General features: G+C 40.9%; 1 protein-coding gene across 2 annotated transcripts in view; it reads right to left on the bottom strand.

The window, feature by feature from the left end:
* Positions 1 to 607: 607 nt before the first annotated feature.
* PDLIM2 (PDZ and LIM domain 2) overlaps positions 608 to 21,549 on the bottom strand; it is a 32,772-nt gene continuing 11,830 nt past the window's right edge. For both annotated transcript variants that reach the window (XM_074209154.1, XM_074209153.1), the window contains exons 4-10: positions 21,134 to 21,197; positions 20,888 to 21,042; positions 20,613 to 20,682; positions 15,698 to 15,828; positions 15,247 to 15,392; positions 12,759 to 12,876; positions 608 to 11,033 (exon numbers count right to left, since the gene is read on the bottom strand). In XM_074209154.1, coding sequence (XP_074065255.1) covers positions 10,856 to 11,033; positions 12,759 to 12,876; positions 15,247 to 15,392; positions 15,698 to 15,828; positions 20,613 to 20,682; positions 20,888 to 21,042; positions 21,134 to 21,197 — 862 coding nt within the window. In that variant the 3' untranslated portion in view covers positions 608 to 10,855. The remainder of the gene's footprint in view (positions 11,034 to 12,758; positions 12,877 to 15,246; positions 15,393 to 15,697; positions 15,829 to 20,612; positions 20,683 to 20,887; positions 21,043 to 21,133; positions 21,198 to 21,549) is intronic.

Genomic DNA, 21,549 nt, shown 5'->3' with positions numbered 1-21,549 from the left:
GGCCTGAGTTAGAGAGGGAATTAAGGAGATAGATTGAAGATCCAAGGGCAAGTAGAATTCCTGGGTTCACAAAGATGGTTCAGGAGGAGGCCAGAAGAATTAAGCATGGATCCACACACCAGACTTACCCGAAAGCTATGAGCAGAAGGTCCTTGAATTTCATGATGAATAAAACTTAAGTTCAATAACTTTATGTAATTTATTTTCAAATTTTGGACCCCAAAATTAAGGTGCATCTTATACACGGGAGCATCTTATACATGGGAGCATCTTATACATGAGGAAATATGTAGGGGGAGGGGGTCACATTGGGAGGTTTGGGAAAATTCTAAGGGATCATCTATAGTCTGTTCCCCTTCAAATGGATCCCAGCTTCAGTGGGGAGGTTAAGGGTTGACTCTGCTTTTCCTGCAGGAAGGCTAGATCCCATAGATGCTTTGGTGGGGACAAGAGGAGTATAGGGGTGGGGATGAAAATTGCAGCCTAAAGCCTGCTTATCTGACCATGAGTCTGTCTAGCAAACCTTCTCCCTCCATATTTTCCCCACCCCCATAAATGTAGACATGTCCCTTCTCCTTCCCTCCCCCCCTGCACTGAAACTCCTATCCCTCCCCTACGTGCATGTTTTACGGTCCTGGAATGGTGCTTTCAGGAATTATTTAATTATATAATATGACAAGAGCTCCCCTTCCAGCCTCTCTCCCTCCATTATTTTCTCTATCTCTAAAAGTATCCCTGTGCATGCCTGCTTTGTTATTTCTACTTGTGGTAATGAGCCAAGTCTGCCATAAAATTTCATTTTCTTTAATAGAGCAATTACTGTAATGTTTGAAATTTGTCAATTTTTTTAAATTTTTCAAAAAAACTTTTCTTAAACTGAATGATAGATGTCTTTATTTCTCCTCCTATCACCAGCATGTGGAATGTAATTGTGTTGTGATCATTCCAGGATAGCTTGGCTTTAAAATGCTACCTGTCTTGATTTCTGGAACAAGCCCTGGATTAGCGGCTGCTTTGACTTGTGGACAAAATGTTGGTTATGAATTCAAGAAGACTACTTTCATCCAAAGATCTCAAATTCCACCTCCAGTACCTGGATGTTTAACCTCTATCTTTCTCACCCCAAGACCTAGAGACTTAATGGTAGAAAGAGCTCTGAACAGAAGCTTTCTTCACTTAGGCTGAAATAACTTTAAAAAAAAAACCTTTCATTATTCACATTCCATCCTCATGTTGTATCCCACCAAGCCATGTCCAAATATTTGAAACATTTCCCTCTCCCCCTCCCTTTTTTTTTTGAGGCAATCAGGGATAAGTGCTCAGTCACAGAGCTAGTGAAGTGAGTCTGGATTTGAATTCAGATCCTCCTGATTAGACGACAGATGCTCTATCCACTTCACCACCTAGCTTCCTAGAAGTATTTCCTTGTAATGGAGAATATTGAAGTTTATCATGAGTTTTGGTTTGAGGAAGCTGCAAATGTGTTCACTAAGCTAGATGTAGAAATTAAACTCCCTGGAAAATTTTTGCAGGTCTCAGCAAGCTAACCTAGAACCTGAAGTAGCATCTGAAAACTACTACAAAGAGGTTCTTAGTGTACCAACTGGGGAGCACATCATTCAGGAGCTGAAGTTTATCTTCTCTGAGCAGCACTTCAAGGCACTGAAATGTTTGTCTCTAGTGCCCTCTGTCATGGGCCAACTAAAATTTAATACATTGGAGGGACACCATGCTTATATGTACAAAAGAGACCTTCCTATCTAATCCAGACATACTTTCTACAGAACTCCACTGTTGCAGGATCAAACTGAAGCCCAGAGGGAAAGATAACGAGCTTCCAGCAACGATTTATGAAGCCCTGCGTCTACCAGACATCAAAGTTTTTCCTAATATGTGTGCATCAGAGTCCTCTGCATATTCCCAGTGATGAAGGTTGAGAATGAGAGATTTGAAAATGGTCAAAAACCTCTTAAGACATACCTGAGAGATACTTTGCTCACCAGTCAAGTAACTTAACATAAACTTTGATATAAAACATGACCTAGATTTAATGGTGGATGGACACTTACATCAAACTCTATACAAGTAAATTGGACCCCCAAGAAGAAGTTCTTCCCACCAGTAATTCAAAGATAACTGAAAATACATAAGGAAATTGGCCAAGATAGTTTTTTTTTTCTCCCTGAATTTACATTCTGGGGATTGGGAGAGAGATGTTGATAGGCCACTTGCTCATTGAAGATAATTTTGCCTTTTGATCTCCACTTAGCTATGTTAGCCATGATAATCTGTACAGTAAACTATTAAATGAATTGAAATTGTTTAAAATTTGATCTTCTGAAATGTAGAAATGCTATCTTTCATTTCTTTGTAATTTCTACTAGTAGCTACTGCTCTGGAGATATTTTAGTTAACCTCATTTTGGACTTATAAGTTGTGATTACCAGGGAATTCAACTATCAGGTTTTGAGTTTCTTAGTTATTGTGGAAAAAAATAAGTGTTGGGGTAGCTGGGTGGCGCAGTGGATGAAGCACCGGCCCTGGAGTCAGGAGTACCTGGGTTCAAATCCGGTCTCAGACACTTAATAATTGCCTAGCTGTGTGGCCTTGGGCAAGCCACTTAACCCCATCTGCCTTGCAAAAACCTAAAAAAAAAAAAAGTATTGGGAGAAGTGGGAAAAATGTTTTAGTTAAAATGAAGCTCACCACTGACTCCTCTTTGTTTTTTAAAGTTGTACCATTGAAAGGAAAAACACATTGGAGAAGAATTTATCCAAACCGTGACCTCATACACATTTCCATGTCAACTCTGACTTCATCAAATGAATGTAAATGAGTTCACTTAAAATTTAAGTAATAGAGCCAATGCTGTTCCTCATAAATGAGTGATTGTTGTGGTTTACATTCCTCTGTTGGGGCTCCACAGTAACTGTTTCATGAACTCAGGGGTTTACATCAAATATTACGTTCTGTGATCTTGAAGCCAATCGCACAAACATTAAAAAACTAATCTTGTTTGTGTTTTATTCTGCCTTTTTCCATGCCTCATCTTGACTTGTAAATCTAACTTGGTTTATCTTGGAGTAATAAGGAAAATATTAGTTATTTTTGGTGAGAAAAAAATTTTATATAGTTTATTTCATCATAAATAAAATGTGAATTTTCTTTAATTCTCAAAAAAAGAGAAGTATTTCCATATTGATAATTTAGTTTTTAATTCCTACTTTACCACCTGTCTAGTCTCAAGTAAACCACATAGGTAGTCAATCACTTAATTTCTTTGATCCTCAGCTGACTCATCTATAACAATCATAACAATAATATATATGGCACTTTTGAGTTTTCAAAGCACTTTATATTGTCTCATTTTATCCTTGCAATAGCCTTGAGAGGTTGGTGCTATTATTATCCACATTATTTGTTTTTATATACATATATTTAGGACACTGAGGCAGCCTGTGAGTAAATGTTTTGTTTAGAGTCACATAACTGATAGGTCTGAGGGGAATTTGAATTCAGATTCTAGTCCCAGAGCTCTATCCACCACACAACCTAGATACTCCATATCTATATAAAATGGGAATAATTAAACCTTTCTTGCCTGAAGTCAAAAGGACAGATCAGATGATCTCTTGAGGTTGTAGAGAGCCTTCATTAGTGGAAAAAAGCACTGGAGGACTTGACTTCTAATCCCACATCTACTAGGTCTTTCTGGATCTCTGTGATAAAAATGAAGCTGGATTATAAGAGCTTTTAAGGCTCCTTCTAGCTCTAAAACTCTGTGATCCCTTTTAGTTCTAAGATCTGTGATACACCCTGGTATTACTGTGGGGTTTTTCTTAGCTATATTCCATTTAGCTGTGATCTAGGATGCTAAACCTGAGATATTTTCACCCTCCTGAATATGCAAAATGAAACTCTTTAATTGGTGGAATTAAAGCTAATTTGATGCTCTATGAGGGGCAGAGATAGTGCAAGAGTGTTTTGGAAAAAGAAAGATTCTTCAAGAAGGAGCACTCATGGTTCTAGACTTTTTAGAACCTTATCTTCAAGAGATGAATACATAGGCAGCTAGGTGACGCAGTGGATAGAGTACTGGCCCTGGAGTCAGGAGGACCCGAGTTCAGATTTGAACTCAGACACTTAACCCCACTGCTTTACAAAAAAAAAAAAAAAAAAAAAAAAAAAATGAATACAGGTGACTCTAGACATTCTCTGGGGGAGTTGGGGAAGGAACAAAAGCTGATAGTTTTTAAAATACAGTTTGAAGTATACTTTTATTTTTATTTTCCTTGATTTGGGGTGGGGCAGTATCTGTTTTCTGTTCCAACATGACTGTTATGGAAATGTTTTACAAGACTACACATTTATAACCTATGTATTAAAAAAGAAACAGAGGCAAGCAGGGGTCAAGTGACTTTGCCCAGGATCAAAGAGTTAGTGTCCAAGTCTGGGTTTGAACCCAGGTCTGTCCCTGACTCCAGGACCAGTGCTTTATTCACTGTGCTAGCAGTAATAGGAAGGACTGATACCAGTATAGGTGGGGTTTTTAAATTTATTTAAGGGAATGAAGTTAAATGACATGCCCAAGTTCACACAGCTAGGTAATTAAATGTCTGAGGTCAAATTTGAACTCAAGTTCTGATTCCAGAACTGGTGCTCTATCCAGTGTGCCACCTAGCCACCCCAATATAGATTTAAAGGCAAATAAAGATTTGTTTGCATTTTTTGATAAATCCCTGAAAGAGTATCCTGTTGAAATTTGTCTCCTTTTCCTAAACTTGGAGAACAGAAAAAAAAATTCCAGTTTAATTGAAGTCACCAGTTCAGATCTGGATAATCATGATTGCGTTTTCTAACTGCAAGATCTTTCTTCAGATTCATATTAAAGACATTACTCTCCAACAGCCAAGGAAACTCTGCTTTGAATTTGATTCCTCACTTGCACCCCCACACCCCCAGACTTGTTCAGTTTGGTCTCCTAGAGGCAGGATTAGGAGCAATTGGTGCAATTTGAAGAGGAAATCTACAGAAAAGTTTCTGAACAATTAGAACTATCCAGAGAGAAGCTGGCTTGCCAATCCTATAATACTGAATTATTTTAGTCCAAGATGCTAGAAGAAAGTCCAATCCAAGTATGGGATACTTTTGGTAATCCATTCCATGATAAAAGCCTCAAATCACAAATGTTATGCAAATCCTTATGTAGGCGAGAGGTCTGAGTACATTTCCAAGAGTTTCTTCCTTAGGTACAATTTATTAAAAGGAGTCATCTAATGATAAGTTTACCAATGTGTCACATTTCAACACTGCAGAATTTGAGGCATAACCCAGTTGTGAAGGGTTGGAGCTAGGTGGAGAATCTAGTCATACATTTTTTTTTTTTTACTTTAAGGACAAATTCACGTATATTTCTACCTGATTAAAAAAAAAATCTGTACCCAGGGCCATCTCTAGTCAACCCGGCTCTGGAAGGGGAGGACCCAGATGGCACCTCACATCCCTGATGTCATAGTCCTCTTTGAGATCAAAGGACAAATAACAATAACGGAATGTAAATTTGAACCTTACTTGCAAAACCAAAAACCAGTCTTATCACTTCATAAAAGGTTACCCAAGGAAGACTACTGATGTCCATCTCAAGCTATCTGGTAGAATGTAAGCTCCTTAAAGGGAAGGGTTGTTTCATTTTTGCCTTTGAATCTCCAGCACCTAGCATGTTCCGTCACCTAGCAGACACTTCTTGTTGTTTAGTTGTTTCGTTTTACCTGACTCTTTGCAACCCCATTTGGGGCTTTCTTAGCAAAGACATTGGAGTGGTTTGCCGTTTTCTTCTTCAGCTCATTTAACAGATGAAAAACTGAGGCAAATAAGGTTAAATAACTTGCCCAGGGTCTCACAAATATTATGTGTCTGTACTAATGAAGGCGAATCTTTCCTAGTCCAGTGTTCTATTCACTGTGCCACCTCACTACCACCATAAAGGAATAAGGGTGAGGTGGGGGAGAGGGAATAATTATCCAATTATCATTAAATAACATGACTCCAAAAGCACTTAATATATACTTATTGGGTGGCAAGGACTAGGATAAGCTAAAGTCTTTTTCTAGCTTTACAATTCTATGAGTAGTTCTGGGGGATGGGGAGGGGGAGAAAGGGAGAAAGAAAATACAAAGTTACCTGAGCATATAGCAAAGTCAAGAACCCCAGTTCAAATCCCAGTTCTGCTACTTAATATCTGTTTATAGATACGGCATTGCCCTTCTCTTCTCCTGCTGAGAGGCTACTAGGCTGAATGAGCTCTGAAGTCCCTTCCTTCTCTCTTTTTTTTTTTTTTTTTGACAATTCTCACCAACCCTCAGGTGAAAACAATCTCTCCATCTTCAGTTCTTCTTGGCACTTGGCCACATAACTACTTTTGAAGAACCTCACTTTTTTTGGTATTATTGCTCTTTCCATGTGTCTTTCCCACCACTTGAATCTAGAAGCATTTTTGAGGATAAGGTCTTTGTTGTATCTTTATAGTGCCTAGCAAAGTAGCCTCAGTTCCCTACTCTCCACTATTCACTTTCTCTGAACCTCAAGATCCTCACCTGTGAAATAAGGGATTTCAACTAGATGGTCTCTTGGGTCCCATCCAGCACTAAAGCAATAATCATGATAAGCTAAGACCAAATTATATGAGGTTTTAAATGCTGAAATAAATATTGGGATTTTTTTTTCTATAGGAAATGAAGAGGCAGGAGACCAAGATTTCTGTCCTTTCTTTGATACCTTCCCTAAAGTCCATCCATCAAATAAAAATAATAGTACCTATCTACCAAGGATACTGTAGGGAAAGCATTTTGTAACCTGTGGGGCAATATAAAAGCAACAGGTGTTATTATCATGCACTTGTCCTCTTTTCCTTCTCTTCTACCACATATTAATCTGCCACCAGGTGGTGGTGATAGACAAGCACTTCTGAATCTTCCAGGTCATATTTGAGCTGAAAAAGACCCCAGAGGTCATCTAGACCATCCCCTTCATTTTCTAAGTGAGGAAATTGAGATTGAGGGAAATTAAGTGACTTGCCATAAGATCACACAGGTAAGACATACCAGAAGTCAGATTTGAACTTGGTTTCAAATTCAACCAACAAAACCACAATGCTTTTATATAGAAGTAAATCACAATTCATGAGCATCCACTTCAACAAAGGACAAGAGAATTTCCCATAAAAAGAGCAGACATCAATGCCAACAATCCTCCATGCAAACTATCTGGGCAAAACTCACAATACCATCATCCTAGACTCCATTAAAAAGGAGGCAAAGGCTCTCTGGCCTTGTAGCCCTAGCTTAACCCCCTAGAGTTTTTTCCTAGCCTTAGTCCCAGAGCCATAAGCAAGAATGATTTAATCTGGGACAACAGTTGGATGGGATTGGGTCCAGTAGACAACCTAAATCTGCAACATTGCCTCCAATCCTTGACCCCTATAGATGAGGAAGGGGAAGATAAGGCCATATATTTCTAGGCCATACCCTGAACTCAGGCCTACCTCTCCCAAGCCCCAGCTGCTATTTTAGAGTCAAAATGAAATCTTAGGATTTCCCTCAGCAAAATTTGAGTCTGGAGGGTGACCCTGTATGTAGTTGCAAGCATAGGAAAGAATACTGGAAGCTGGATCTGACTCCCATCTTTCCTTCATCTCTATGTGGCCTTGGGCAAATTACTTTAACCTCTCTGAATCTCAAATTTCCTCTTTTAGATTAGCAAAATTGACCAAAAAAAATGAAGACAAATATTGGGAGGAGCAACAGGAAACAGGCATTGAAGCACTGTTGGTAGAGCTGGAACTGGTCCAACTCTTCTGGAAACCAATTTGGAACTATTCCCCTAAGTTAGTTAAATGGCACATATCCTTTGACTCAGCTATACCATTGCTAGACTGACAACCCCAAAAAGAAAGGATGTGCAAGATACAAATGTACAATATGTACTGTATACAGAAATATTTATAGTCTTTTTGAAATGACAAATAACTAGAAACTAAGGGGTTATCCATAAATTGGAGAATAACTACATAAATTGTTATATAAATGAAGCAGATTATTGCTAAGATGATGAAAGGAACTGCTTTAGAGAAATCTGAGGAGTATATAAACTGATGCAGAGTAAAGTAAGCAAAATAAGAATGAGTTGTTCTAAGACAACAATGTAAAAATGAGCAATTTTGAAAGTCTTAAAGACTAACTAATGAAATGATCAAACAAGAATCCAGAGGACTAATGAAGAATGTTACCCCCACCCTTAATAGAGCAGACAGGCTAAATATGTAGAATGAGAGAAATTTTTGAACCTAGCCAAATGGCACTATTTTGCTTGACTATGCATATTTGTTACAAGAATGTTGTTTTTCATTCTTTTTTGGTGGGAGGAAAGGTGGGAGAGAAAACAAATGCTTAATTGAAAAAATTTTTATTAAGATTTCCTTCTTTGAAAAATGAATAGGCTAGACCAAAGTATTTCTGAGGTCTAGGTCTCTTTCAGGTCTAAATTTATATGTATGGTCCAGCTAGATTATAATATCTTTGAGTCAATAAATAATGGGCCAAAGAAGCTATTGTTAATCATAATGAAAACATAAATCAGACTAATTCTGGGTCAACCTGAGCTATTTTTAGCATGAATGGGGATACCTTCTGAATCGAATACTATACTGTTATCTGAAGACCCAAAGTGGGCCTCATTTTCAAGGTTTTTAGTTTCAACCTGTCACTTGACTTGGTCTTGGGAAATAGTGATAAGTTACCTGGTATGGATACCACAGCAAAGGAATGACACTTATGCCTCCTGTGATTTAGATCTGAACCAATTAGTCTACATAACTTCAAGCAAATGCCTCATGCCAGAGTTTAGAATAGGAGTTCTGCTCAGCTGACTCAGCTCTATCTTTGCATTGAGATAAAATGTGGAATCAAGGACAGCTAGGTGGTACAGTTGATAGAGCACCAGCCCTGGAGTCAAAAAGACCAGTATTCAAATCCAACCTCAGACACTTAATATTTACTTAGCTGTTTGACCTTGGGCAAGTCACTTAATCCCATCGCCTTGCCAAAAAAAAAAAAAAAGTGAAGTTATTTTATATAAATTTAACACACATACACACACATTCTCTCTCTAACATACATATATATGAAAGGTGGCTGGATATAGTTGGCTTTAGAATCATAAAGACTTGGGGGTTCAATTCTTACCTATATGATATACTCCAAGCAATTTAACTTCTTTGTAGGTGAGCAATTCTCTATGACCATAAATTACAAATGATTTTCTCACTTATTACTGGAGTAGAGAGAGTTTCTACACTGGGAATCACCCACTGATGAAATCATAGTTCTGGACAAAAATAAATAGGTGTTAATCAACTTTAATGAAGACTGGCCATATTGTTGTATGTATTTGTGTTTGTATTATATATGCTAAGCTTATATGTGGCTAGATATTTGTACATATAGTTATATGCTAGAGCTTCTACATGTTGTATATGTATGTTAAGCTTGCAAATCAGTAGGCTAAGACTAGCAATCTCACTTTATCTTTCTCTTAAAAGACTGTTTGGTTGTTTCAGTCTTATTGAACTCTTATTGATCCCATTTGGGATTTTCTGGGCAAAGACATTACAGTATCTTTGGTTTGCCATTTCCTTCACCCATTTTACAGATGAAAAAACAGAGGCAAACAGAGTTAAGTACTTGTCCAGAGTCACATCTAGTGTCTAAGGCCATATTTGAACTCATGCCCATTCACTTAAAAGCACTAAGTAACTAAAATATTGAAAGATGATTAGATTAGAGATAGAGTGTGTGTATATACATACACACAGAGAGACAGCAGTATGGCCAAACTTCATTAAAGTTTACGAGATTGCAGTCATTGTATTTCATACCACATTGAGATCATATTAAATTCAGAGTCAGTAATGACACAGTGGTAAGAACACTGGACTTTGAGTTAGGAGACATGCATTCCAATTCTAGGTCCTGCATTTACTAGTATATGGCTACAGGCATCTGAGCCTTACCTCCATTTGAAAATGATGACACTAGGACATTTACTACTAATTTTACAAGGAAGTTGTAAATTTTAAAGTATTATATGAAGATGGACTATTTAAGATTTAATGATTATTGATACATACCCTGAGCCTGTTTCAACAAATGCAAAATTAGCACCAGCAATTGATCTGCATGACCTCCCAACTTTCCTCCTACTTTGAATGTTCTCTCCTCTCAGTCACCCAGTGCTCACATCTATCTTTCCTGGTGTGAGAAGGAAACATTTAGGACCCTCTCCATGTGGCTTTGGAACTGGAGAACTGAAAGAGAGGATTCTGGGAGGGAAGAGGGTCAAGATGGAGATACAATAAAATCTACTTTATTTATACGTATATATATATATTTTTTCATATCTTTACATACAATGGCTTTCAAAACAAATCATTTTTTGCATTGCACTGTAACCCACTCAGCCCTCACCCTATGTATGACATGGAACTCAGTATTTGGAGCACAACCCACTGCATCTTGTGGCACAGTCCTCATCCTGACAGAGAAAACAAACCTTTTAGTCTCTAAATGGGGCTTAAGAGCTTGCCTTTACTGCCTACACCTGAAGACAAAGAGGGGCCTGGCAAAAAAGAAAAATATACCAACCCTTGAAATGGTCCCCAAACTCAGTGCCCAAGAGCTCCCAGGATCCCATTACCCACCACCTCCTCTTCCATACAAGCTTCCCATTGACATTCCCTGGCAGAGTTCCTCAGATGAAAGATGTAGGAGTAGGGGAAAGGAAAGAGATCCTAAGGGGCCCTTCAGGACTGGGAACTGAGGGCATGAAGGGTTGAGTAGTGCTGTCGGGCATGTTTCTCACAATACAACTCATCACCCACCCAGAAGTGGCCCCGCATCTTCAGGTTTAGCCCACAGTCCAAACAGGTATAGCAGCCAGGGTGTCGATACCGCCCATCCTGTATCCGTATAGCTTGGTTCCTGCAGGGGGACAGAAGAAGTGTTAATAATCAGTAACACCACTGATACAGGAGCCTAGTCTTCTAGGGACTGGATCTGACAATGGGGTGGGGAGAAAGAGGAGAAAAAAAAAAGATCAGAGGTAAAGACTGGAGTCCTAGTTCCTTTACCCAAAGGGATCATCATGTCAATCTATTGGCAGTAATGTCCAACTGGGAAACCCATATCTAATAGAAGATCTCAAAATTGATCTTTGCTTCCTTTACTAAAATTTTCCAAAACTCACAGGGGAGGACAACTGGCAACACTGCCTTGGCCATTCAGGGTCACAAACTCTGGCCCTGAAATACATACAAATTTGGCACCTACCCATACCCCCTTCATGATCTTGAGACTTCAGAGAAATGAAAAGTGCTCCTCCCCAAAAGAGTTAAGCAGAGCCTGAGGTGGGGACTGGGATGATTCTCTTGATTACTGAATCCACTTTCTATCCCATTTAAGGAGGAGATAAAGGAAGACAGAGCACAGTAGAAAGGAATAGTTGTGAAGTATTCTGAGGGAGGAGAAAAAAAGAATTCAGAAATAAAGACCTTTGAAGAAAATAAAATACATATTACCTTGCATGTAAAGCTCTAAGGATTGATACTATTCAAATCATTTTCACATCTATTATTCCTTCCTTTATTTGCCTTTTAAAGCAGACATGGCCCCAACCTACATATATCAGACTTCTCATAGATTGTAGAATTTGGGAATGGAAATAATGTAACTAAAATGGCATTCTTGCTGTCACTTTAATACATATGGCCCTCTATCTCCCTTCTCTTTGGCTTTATACTGGTGGTCCCTCATGCCTGGAATGGATTCATTCTAAATTCCTGGTTTTCTTGAAAATTCAGTTCAAGTGCCACCCCCTCATACAAAAGAGCTTTCCTGATCCCCCAGAGTATAGTGCCCTTCCCCTCTCCAGACACCAGTCCAGTGTCTTTCACTGAGTAACCAACAGACAGCTCTGACCATCATATCCCACTTCAATTGCCAGTGGCTCCCTATTACCCCCAAGATTTAAAGCTTTTCCAAACCTAGACCCTTGCTACCTTCCAGTCTTCTTGACTTCCTCCACAGAACCCTGATCCAGTAGACAATGGCCTCCTCTATCTCTTTTCTCCATGGTTTTGTACCAGAATTGCTTTCCTATCTTATGGCCATCTCTTAGAATTGCTAGCTTCCTTCAAAACTTGGCTCATTGCCACCTTCTTTGGGCGATCTCTCAAGAGTTTCCCCAGCTGCAAAGGCTGCTAAGGTTTCCATTTACTGTCTGCATCTTATATCCACTTACATACCTAGTCTCTCCCCCATTAAAGGGGGCACTTTTTAAGAACAGGGACTGTTTTTTTTTTTTCCTTCTTTGGGTTCCCAGGACTCAGGATAATATTTGACACTTTAGTATATGCTTGATGACTGAGTGATTAATCTGTACCTCTGAAGGAGATAGAAAGAGAAGGAAAGAGAGGAGAAGACAAGGTAATAAAGATGTTCCTTCAGAACTGAAATTTCCAGGGCTAAAAATTGGCCTCCCCAAACAAGTGGATCTTTTTTCTAGCTTTGCCTCACCTTGCCTCAGTCCAAAGCTGGGGATATTAATGCCAGTTTTTAATTGGTTGGAATGACACCCTCACTTTCTCAGAGATGAGTGTCTGCCCTTTCCCAAGAACACCATCCAGTTCCCCAAGCAGACACACTCACGTGATGTTGGTATTGCATTTCTCACAGATGTGAAGTTTGGGTGGTGTGGTCTGAGCAGTACCCACTGACCGGGAAGCCAGTGGACTCAGTGAGCTGGGCAGGTAAGCAGCAGTTCCACCTATAGTAGAAAGACAGAGAGTGTCTCACCCTCTGAACCAGATAATTTCCCTTCACTGGTTAAAATCCCAAACCTACCTCCCCAAAGTCATTCACTTGAACATTAAAAGTATATGTGCATTGTTTCATACATCTTTGTTAGCCTCTGAATGTCTCTACAATCCACATTTCTAGGCATAACTCCTTCTATCCCTTTATGAGGAACCCTCCATTCTGCCCAGAGCCAGAGGACTCCCTAATTCCCTGAATTTGCCTTTTATATCCCTAACTCTTTTTTTTTTAGGTTTTTGCAAGGCAAATGGGGTTAAGTGGCTTGCCCAAGGCCACACAGCTAGGTAATTATTAAGTGTCTGAGACCGGATTTGAACCCAGGTACTCCTGCCACCTAGCCGCCCCAATATATCCCTAACTCTTGACAGGCTTCCACCTAATTGCCCTTTTCCTTTGGTCCCATGTATTCTATGAATCTAGTTCAAAACAAATTTCCCTGCCCCTGCAGAGAGGGGGAAAAGGGGGAGGGATTGTGTGGTGGCTAAAGAATGGAGCTGTGAGTATACTGATATAAGGTATTCTTTGAGAGTTATCTAGAGCCCTGAGAATGATTTACCCAGGGTCACATAGTTACAGGCATCTAGGTAGTACAGGAGTTAGAGTTCTGGGTCTGAAGTCAGGAAAACCCAGAGTTCAAATCCAGTCTCAGACACTTACTAGTTGTGTGACCCTAGGTGAGTCATTTTACCTCTGCTGTCTCAGTTCCCCCATCTGTAGAATGGGAATAATTATAGCATCTATCTCTCAGGGTTGTTGGGAGCCTCAGATAAGAAAATTGTTAAGGCATTGACATGAGAAGTGCTATATAAATATTAGCTATTATCATTATATAATTTATTAATACTATTATGTCAGAGAACAGTCAGTCAATAAATATTAAGCACCTACTATGTACCAGTTGCTGTATTAAGTATTGGTGATACAAAAGATGCAAAAGACAGTCCTCAAGAATGTCTAATGGAAGCAAGAACAATCAAACAAATTATGTTCAAATAGCTATCTAGAATAAATAATAATTAATAGAGGAGGGTGAGAGAATTAAGAAAGGGTTACGAAATGTTTCCTTTAGAAGATTGAATTTTAGTTGGAACTTGAGGGAAGCTAAGGAAGGTAGTAGGTAAAGATAAGAAGAGAGAACATTCCAGACATGGAGGACAACCAGAGAAAATGCCCAGAGGAATTAACCTTGGTAAAGAACGCTTCTTTCTTTCTATAAGATAAATAGCAGAAGACACAAGCAATGAGACAAAGATGAGAAAACAGGGACTTCATAGTGAACGGCCTCAGTTTTTTTCTGTAAAATATAAGGCAAGGTTCTTAGCTGAAATGGTGGTGCTGGGAGCCATGGTAGGCTTGGTTTGGAAGAGCCACCATGGAGAATGAGATAGTGCGGAGATGAAGGATGTAGGATTACCTACTAGCAGCGAGGACCCAGTTGAGATTGTTAACATAAATTTGTAGTGGACCTGGGCAGAATAGTTGCATAATTTTCTTTAAGTAGCATGTGTGAAAATAATAGATAGTAGGTTGATCCAAGGCTGAGCCTTAGTAGAAAGAAATCATCAAAATAAGAGGGCTGGGACTCAAAGAAGACAGTATAAGATTCAGCTGCTTTAGCAAGAGATCAAAATGGGGAAAAGAGGAGAGAGTGGCTAGTGCAGGACAATGGTCTGGAAGAGAGCCAAGGTGTCAAGGACTGACCTACAAAAAGAGTAAGGGAAGACAGAAGAAGAGATTGAAAGTCAGTGCATGATGTTCACATGAAGGAAATGCTCAAGTCTTAAAACATGGAGTTGATAGATTTGGAGGTTGTCTGATCTTTCTCCTCTAGGGGAGCCAATGACATCAGGAAGTCCTGATGTCCTGACTTGCAAATGAACTGGATTTAAGTGAAGCACGGATACAGTTGCCAGCCTCATTCTCTCCTCAGGAACCCTCTGGGTCCAGTTTGTGGACAAATCTTTGGTGAGTCTGAATTGGGGTGAAGGAGAAGGCCAGGGAAGTGGATAGACTGAAGAGTAGGGACGTTGAGTGTTTGAGGAAGAGTCACAGTATGTATACTGAAGTCCTCTAAGGGAAGGCAAGAGTTGGGAGGAGAGAAAATCCAGGTACCAAACTTATTGAAGAAGGAAAAGGAATGACTCGGGTGATAGACAAGAGCAACCAGGATTTTGATTGAATGGTAGGCATGAATAGCACAGTGAGTCAGATGTTGTGTTTTGTACCTCTTTGTATCCCCTGTGGCTAACAAAAAGGGCCTTGTGCCTTCTGACACCTGGGGATTCCCCTCCCCAACCCCAAGGTCTTGCTTTGCCCCTACCTTTTTCCTCAGCCTCCAGGGCCTCCTGAAGCATCCTGAAAGAACTGGACTGCCTTGGGGCAGTCCGAGCCTCCAGATTCTCCTGTAACATCTTGAAGACCTCAGAATCTTCTTCTAGATAAGGCCCTCCCCCTTCAAAGTCCACACTGCAGAGAATGAGGCAGGAAGCAGACAAGGGCTTAGGTCAAGAAGTGATAGAGGTAAGGAGGAAACTGGGGTGGGGATGGGGGGACCAAAAAGCTGAAATGATAGCCTGGGGCCATCAACAGGTACCAACAAGCCATCAAAGAGAGTTGCTTTAAGAGAAAACATCTATCCTATCCCTGCTCCTCCCAACCCCATTCAGGATCCCAGGCTCTAGGCTCCCTCTCGCTATTTTCAGGTCAAACTTCAGCCCCTTGACCCCAGATAGAGTCCTTCCCAAGGCTCACCCCCCAACCCCTCCCCATACCTGCGCTTGGGGCTAGAGGATCTCTTGGGGCTATAGGATCGTTTAGGACTAGAGGACTGGGAGCCTCGGAACCCCCCTGGGGAAGGCGGCAGCACCCAGATAGCAGAGTCACCAGCTCGACCAAGCCCAGCCTGGAGGAAGAAAAGAAGGAGTTGAGGAAGGAGCAGGAAGAGGATGGGTCAGTCAGGGTGGAACACACCCCTTTCTCGTCTTCAGCCAGCTCCTTTGCCTGCTAAACACTAGAGGGCAGGTCTTTCTCACTGACCAAGGAAACTGATGTTCTTCAGGTGCAGGGAGGGAAAACCTTAGAATGAAGACTCTTAGAATGTCAGAGCTTGAGGGGACCAGGACACTATCTAGTTCATCTCATAGAAGGGGGAACTGAGGCCCAAATAAGGAACATGAGCTAGGGGAAAGTAGTGAGTAGACCACTATGTTTGAGATCAAAAAGATCAGAGTTCAATCCAGTCTAGACATTTACTAGATGTGTATCCCTGGGCAAATCATTTCACCTCAACCTGTCTCAGTTTCCTCAATTATAAAATAGAGATAATACTATACCTACCTCCCAGGATTGTTGTGAGGATCAATGAGATAATAATTGCAAAGTGCTTAACACAGTGCCTGGCCTATAACAAGTGTTTAATGTATATTTCCTTCCTATGGTTCACAGTAAGTAAAAGTCCATCCAAGGCTTCTGGCTCCCAGTCCTAGACTCTTTACTATATTCACTCCCAATAGCTTCAGAAAGGTCCCTCACTTTGTTTCCAAGCTTAAAGGGATTTTAGGGCCACTTAGTTCAAATGTAGAGTCTCCAAGGTAGTAAATTTCCAGAGGTGAAGATTTGTAGCTAGGTCCTTTGATTTCAGAACAAGTGCTCCTTGAACTGCATCAGGAAGTTAGTGATAACCTAGGATCTACCTGAATGTGATCTTTACCCTAGCAAGTATAGCAGATCCCTACAGTTCTTTCTCCTTTATAACATTTATAGGTCAGGCTTACCCTATAGACTATTTATCCTATGGGGTAAAGGAGTGCCTGCTTATCCCCTGTGAAATAGGCAGAGATTATGTCATCTGATATCAGTGTCCTAGAAGGTCAAGGTTGAAGGAATCACTCTGTCCATCCTCATTCCTTTTTTTTAAGTTTTTTTTTTTTTGCAAGGCAAATAGGGTTAAGTGGCTTGTCCAAGGCCACACAGCTAGGTAATTATTGCGTCTGAGGCCAGATTTGAACTCAGGTACTCCTGACTCCAGGGCTGGTGCTCTATCCACTTCGTACCATTCCTTTTTTAGGTTTTTTTAGGCAACTGGGGGTTAAATGACTTGTCCAAGGTCATACAGCTAAGTATGAAGTATCTTAGGCTGGATTTGAACTTGGGTCCCTCCTGACTCCAGGTCAAATGCTTTATTCCACTTTACTACCTAGATGCCCCAGTCCCATTATTTCACAGATAATATCACAATTAGTAGCAGAGTAAGGATTACAAGCCAATTTCCTGACTCTGAGGAGAAGGCCCATTTTTTTTTCCCTTTTGGTTTTTGCAAGGCAGTGGAGTTAAGTGGCTTGCCCAAGGCCACACAGCTAGGTAATTACTAAGTGTCTGAAGCTGGATTTGAACTCAAGTACTCCTGACTCTAGGGCCAGTGCTCTATCCACTGCACCACCTAGCTGCCCCCCACCCCAAGGCCCATTCTTGATCATAAATTGCCTCTTAGATGCAGGTAAGGATACTGAAGTGGCAATTCACTGGTACCTCAGTTATTTTAGGGCTGCTAACCTACCAGGAAGTTATTCAGGTTTCCTTAGAGGACTGCTTGGGGCTAGAGGATCATTTAGGACTAAAGGTTTGGGAGACTTGGAAACCCCTGGGGAAGGCAGCAGATGAAAAGGACCTTGGTCCTCTATAGAGGCAATGTGATATCATAGAAACAAACATAGTTAAGTGGCCATAGGTAAGTCATTTAACTGCTCTGGCCTCAGTTTCCTCATCTACAAAATGCACATAATAAGATCTACAGTTGAGGGGAAAAAATGAGATTTTCCACAAACTATAAATCACTGTGTAAATGACAGTTGTTATTAAAGAATGGTAGAGGTTGTATTGGACCAGAGTGATCAACCAAGGCTTCAAGGGGTTTGAAAGGATCGCTAAGGTTTGAAAGAAGAAATGGTTTCACAAAGGAGAATAGGGAGAGACAAGAAAATTTTCCTGATATTTTGGGTTTTAAGACCAGTCTGTTTGGGGGTGGGGGTAGGGGGGGCGTGTCAGGGCAAACAGGTAGAAATGTCAAGTCAACCCTTCAGACAACAGAACAGCATTTGCTCAAAGTCATTACTGAAAAGGCCACTTCACTCTGGAAATCCTGTATACTTGAGTTGGACTCAGATCAAAAGAATATTGTGGGAATAGAACTCTAGACTTGGAGTTATGAAGACCCATGTTCAAATTCAGCCTCAGGCACTTGCTAGCAATGTGACCCTAAACAAGTCACTTAACCTCTGGCTGCTTCAATCTCCTCAATTGAAAAATGGTAGATGGAGAAATAGAAGAAGGGGTTGAACTCCATTGGGAACTCTGAGGCACCTTCTGTCTTCAAATCTTCTAAGATCCCTTCTAAACATAAGCTTAAGTTTCTGAATCTGCTAGGTGGATGTGGAGTCAGGAAGACTGGAGTTCAAATCCAGCCTCAGATACTTGTTATCTGTGTGACCTGGGTAAGTCACTTAACTTCTTACTGCCTCAATTTCCTTATTTGAGAAATAGGGACAATAACCACACCTACTTCCAAGGGTTTTTGTGAGATAAAATGAGATAATATTTGTTAAATACTTAGCACAATGGCTGTTACATAGTAGCTACTTAATAAATGATCATTTCCTTCCCTCCCATTTTACCTCATCAGCACCTATAAGAAAACTCCCTTCATGCTGGCCTTTCTAGACATAAATGACGCCAAAGCAGAATCCTACTTTCATCAGGTAGGAGGGGTGAGGACACCAGAAATTCCCTACCTTTCCCTTAGCTACCCAGAGAAAATTTCCCTATAGATTAAGTTTCTCAGGTCTAAATGGAAGTTCCCTTAGAGATCTAGTTCTGGGTCTCAATTTCCAGATAAGGAAAAAAATCCAGAAACGAAAAGGGATTTTGTTCAAGGTTATATGGGGAGTTGATAACAAAACTGAGGCTAAACTGCAGTTCTCAGAATAACAGACCAGGGCTTCCTCCACTGAAACATCCTACCACCTTTCTGTCTCAAATTCAAATAGAAGTACAAGAAAACACCTTAACTTTAGAAACTTGCTCCTTGTGAGACATTAGGACCCAGAATCTTAACTAAGACAATAAAACAATAACTATTATTAGTGATAAATGCTAGCACTAAGATTTGCAAAATTTGCTTTACAAATATTATATCATTTGATCATTCTAACAATTCTGGGAGGCAGATACTTTTATCATTCCCATTTTACAAGTTAGGAAGCTGAAACACACAGAGACAAGAGACTTATTCAGAGTCACAGAGCTGGTAAGTATCTGGAGCAGGATTTGAACTTGGGTCTTCCTGACTCCAGACCAAGCCTCTATCCCCGAGGCTACCATAAACTGTGCCTGAAACAACCAGGCATTCTTCCTCTTTTGGAGAGAAGAGATAGGATATTGTCTCATGGAGAAAGAGGGAGACCTACCCCCTCCAAGAAGCAACTTCCAAAGCACTGTTGAAGAATGGAATGGGACAGGAGAGGAGTTCGCTCCAGCCCACTATCAGAAATTTATTTTTACTAGTTTTTCTTGGTAACTAGGTGCTAAAGTTTATGCTTTCCATGTTTAGCTAAATAACTGCAAGTTTTGACCTATACATTTCTTACTGTCGAATACTCTGAACACTGATCACTTCATCTTAGTTAAAGCTTACTTAGCTTTCAAGACTTAGATTAAGTCCCACATCTTTCATGGTCTCTCCAGACTACATAGTAATCTCTTACTTCCCTGAACCTCTACTAAATTTAATATAAAAAATTCTTGAGAAGAGTGACTATGTTTTTCCGCTATATCCCTCCTGCATCATGGTAGGTATAATCAATAATCAACAATTTGACCAACCTTTTCTTACAAAAGCCTGGCCTTCCTGCCCCATGCTCCCACCTCCAGAAATTCTCTGCTCCATAAGAGACCAGTTCTGGGGGGCTAGTAGCTAGATACTACACCCTCACCCTAGCAGCTGGATATACTATGTCTCACCCCCAACAGCTGAAGTCCATCCCAACCCTTTACCCTCCACTTAAGAGGGCTTAGAGCCATGACTAGACAACAGCAGGGAGGTAGGAGAGGTGAATAGATAGAATACATATGTGAGGACTAAATATAGAATCAGAATATGGCCCAGGAAGGACAGGATGATTCCAGGAACTGTCTAAACTATTAAAAAAAAATAGGGAAGCAGTGTAAAAATGAGGACAAACAAGCCATGTAGCAGGGGGAGGGGAGTACTTCAGGGGGAAGGGGATACAACTTGGAACAGAGGAGGAATTTCTCAGGGGATGGAGTGGAAGCCAAAAGGGAAGCATCCCAACAACAGCAGCAAAACTATTTCACTCTCAGCCCAAGAGAAACACAAAAGGAGGGAGGAAGCCAACAAGTGTGGGGGCTGAGACTTTCGGGAATTGAGAAAAACCAAGGGGAGGAACTGAACAACACTGGCACAAGAGATCCAATCCCATGGGGGCAGAACTGCTGGGAAAGGAGATTCATTTCTCCACCTGAGAAGGGAGCAGCTGTCACCAGGAGACAGGACAGCAGCATAAGAACATCTCTTTCTTTCCCAGAGGGCTGCCCCAACCCCCAGGATTAAGCAGGCCCAGGTGGTACTGAGACAACCCATGACTTTTTCCCCACCCATCTTCTCCTCCCTACCTGCCGGCTGTGAAGCTGACCCCGAGAATTCAGGTGTTCAGAAGTTGGGGAATAGGACAAGTTCTGGAAACTGAAACAGAAAAAGAGAAATGTTTGACTCTGGTTATCACAGACAGGGGTTAAGTAAGGACAATGGTCACCCATCCCCTCCCCCTGCAAAAATTATGGGTAAAAGGGCTGGAAACAAGGGTATCTACTAAGGACTAAAACACTAGAGGTTTCCAACCAATTAAATGTGAAACTGGTCCCAGGTGGATTCATCTCCCAGATCTCACCTGCTGCTATTCACCACCTCTCCTGACAGGGTGTGGGAGCTGGCAGGGGGTGGGGTGGAAAAAGAGCTTCGGGATGGTGGAGGGCTGAGGGAAGCTGGGCTGGAATAGGAGGACCTTAGTGAGGTTTGGCTGTCAGTTCTAGTCCTCACAGGGTTCTGAAGGGAGAAAAGAACATGTGAGGGAAGAAGCATCCCAGGCAATAAGACTTCTATTGGCAAGATAGGGATGGGAAGAAGGATGTCTTACCTGATAACAGGAAGCCAGTTCCAAGGAACTCCCACCATTGGTTTGGCCAGAAGATGCCCGAGACCTGAAGAATGAGGGAAGAAAGACAGTGAAGGGGAGGATCTTAAAACATCAAAACCAAAGTGTGTGTGTGTGGGGGGGAATTTGTGACAATCAAAGTTAAGTGACTTGCTCAGGGTCACACAGTATCTGAGGCCAGATTTGAACTAAGGCTCTCCTGACTACAGGGTTGATGTTCCATCTATAGCACACCTTGTTGCCCCCCCCATAGGGGGTCTTAAAGGTCCCATACCTAGAGCTGGAAGGAAATCATAGGTTAAATCCAATCCCAATGAGACCCAGAAGAGTGAAATTATTTGCTCAAGGTCATGCCAGAAGAGCTGCAAGACACCCTCCCATTTCACCATCCTAAAATC

Source organism: Macrotis lagotis, chromosome 1 (genome assembly GCF_037893015.1).
Source record: "Macrotis lagotis isolate mMagLag1 chromosome 1, bilby.v1.9.chrom.fasta, whole genome shotgun sequence".
Classification (NCBI taxonomy): Eukaryota; Metazoa; Chordata; class Mammalia; order Peramelemorphia; family Peramelidae; genus Macrotis; species Macrotis lagotis.
This window is presented reverse-complemented; position numbering and strand designations above follow the sequence as displayed.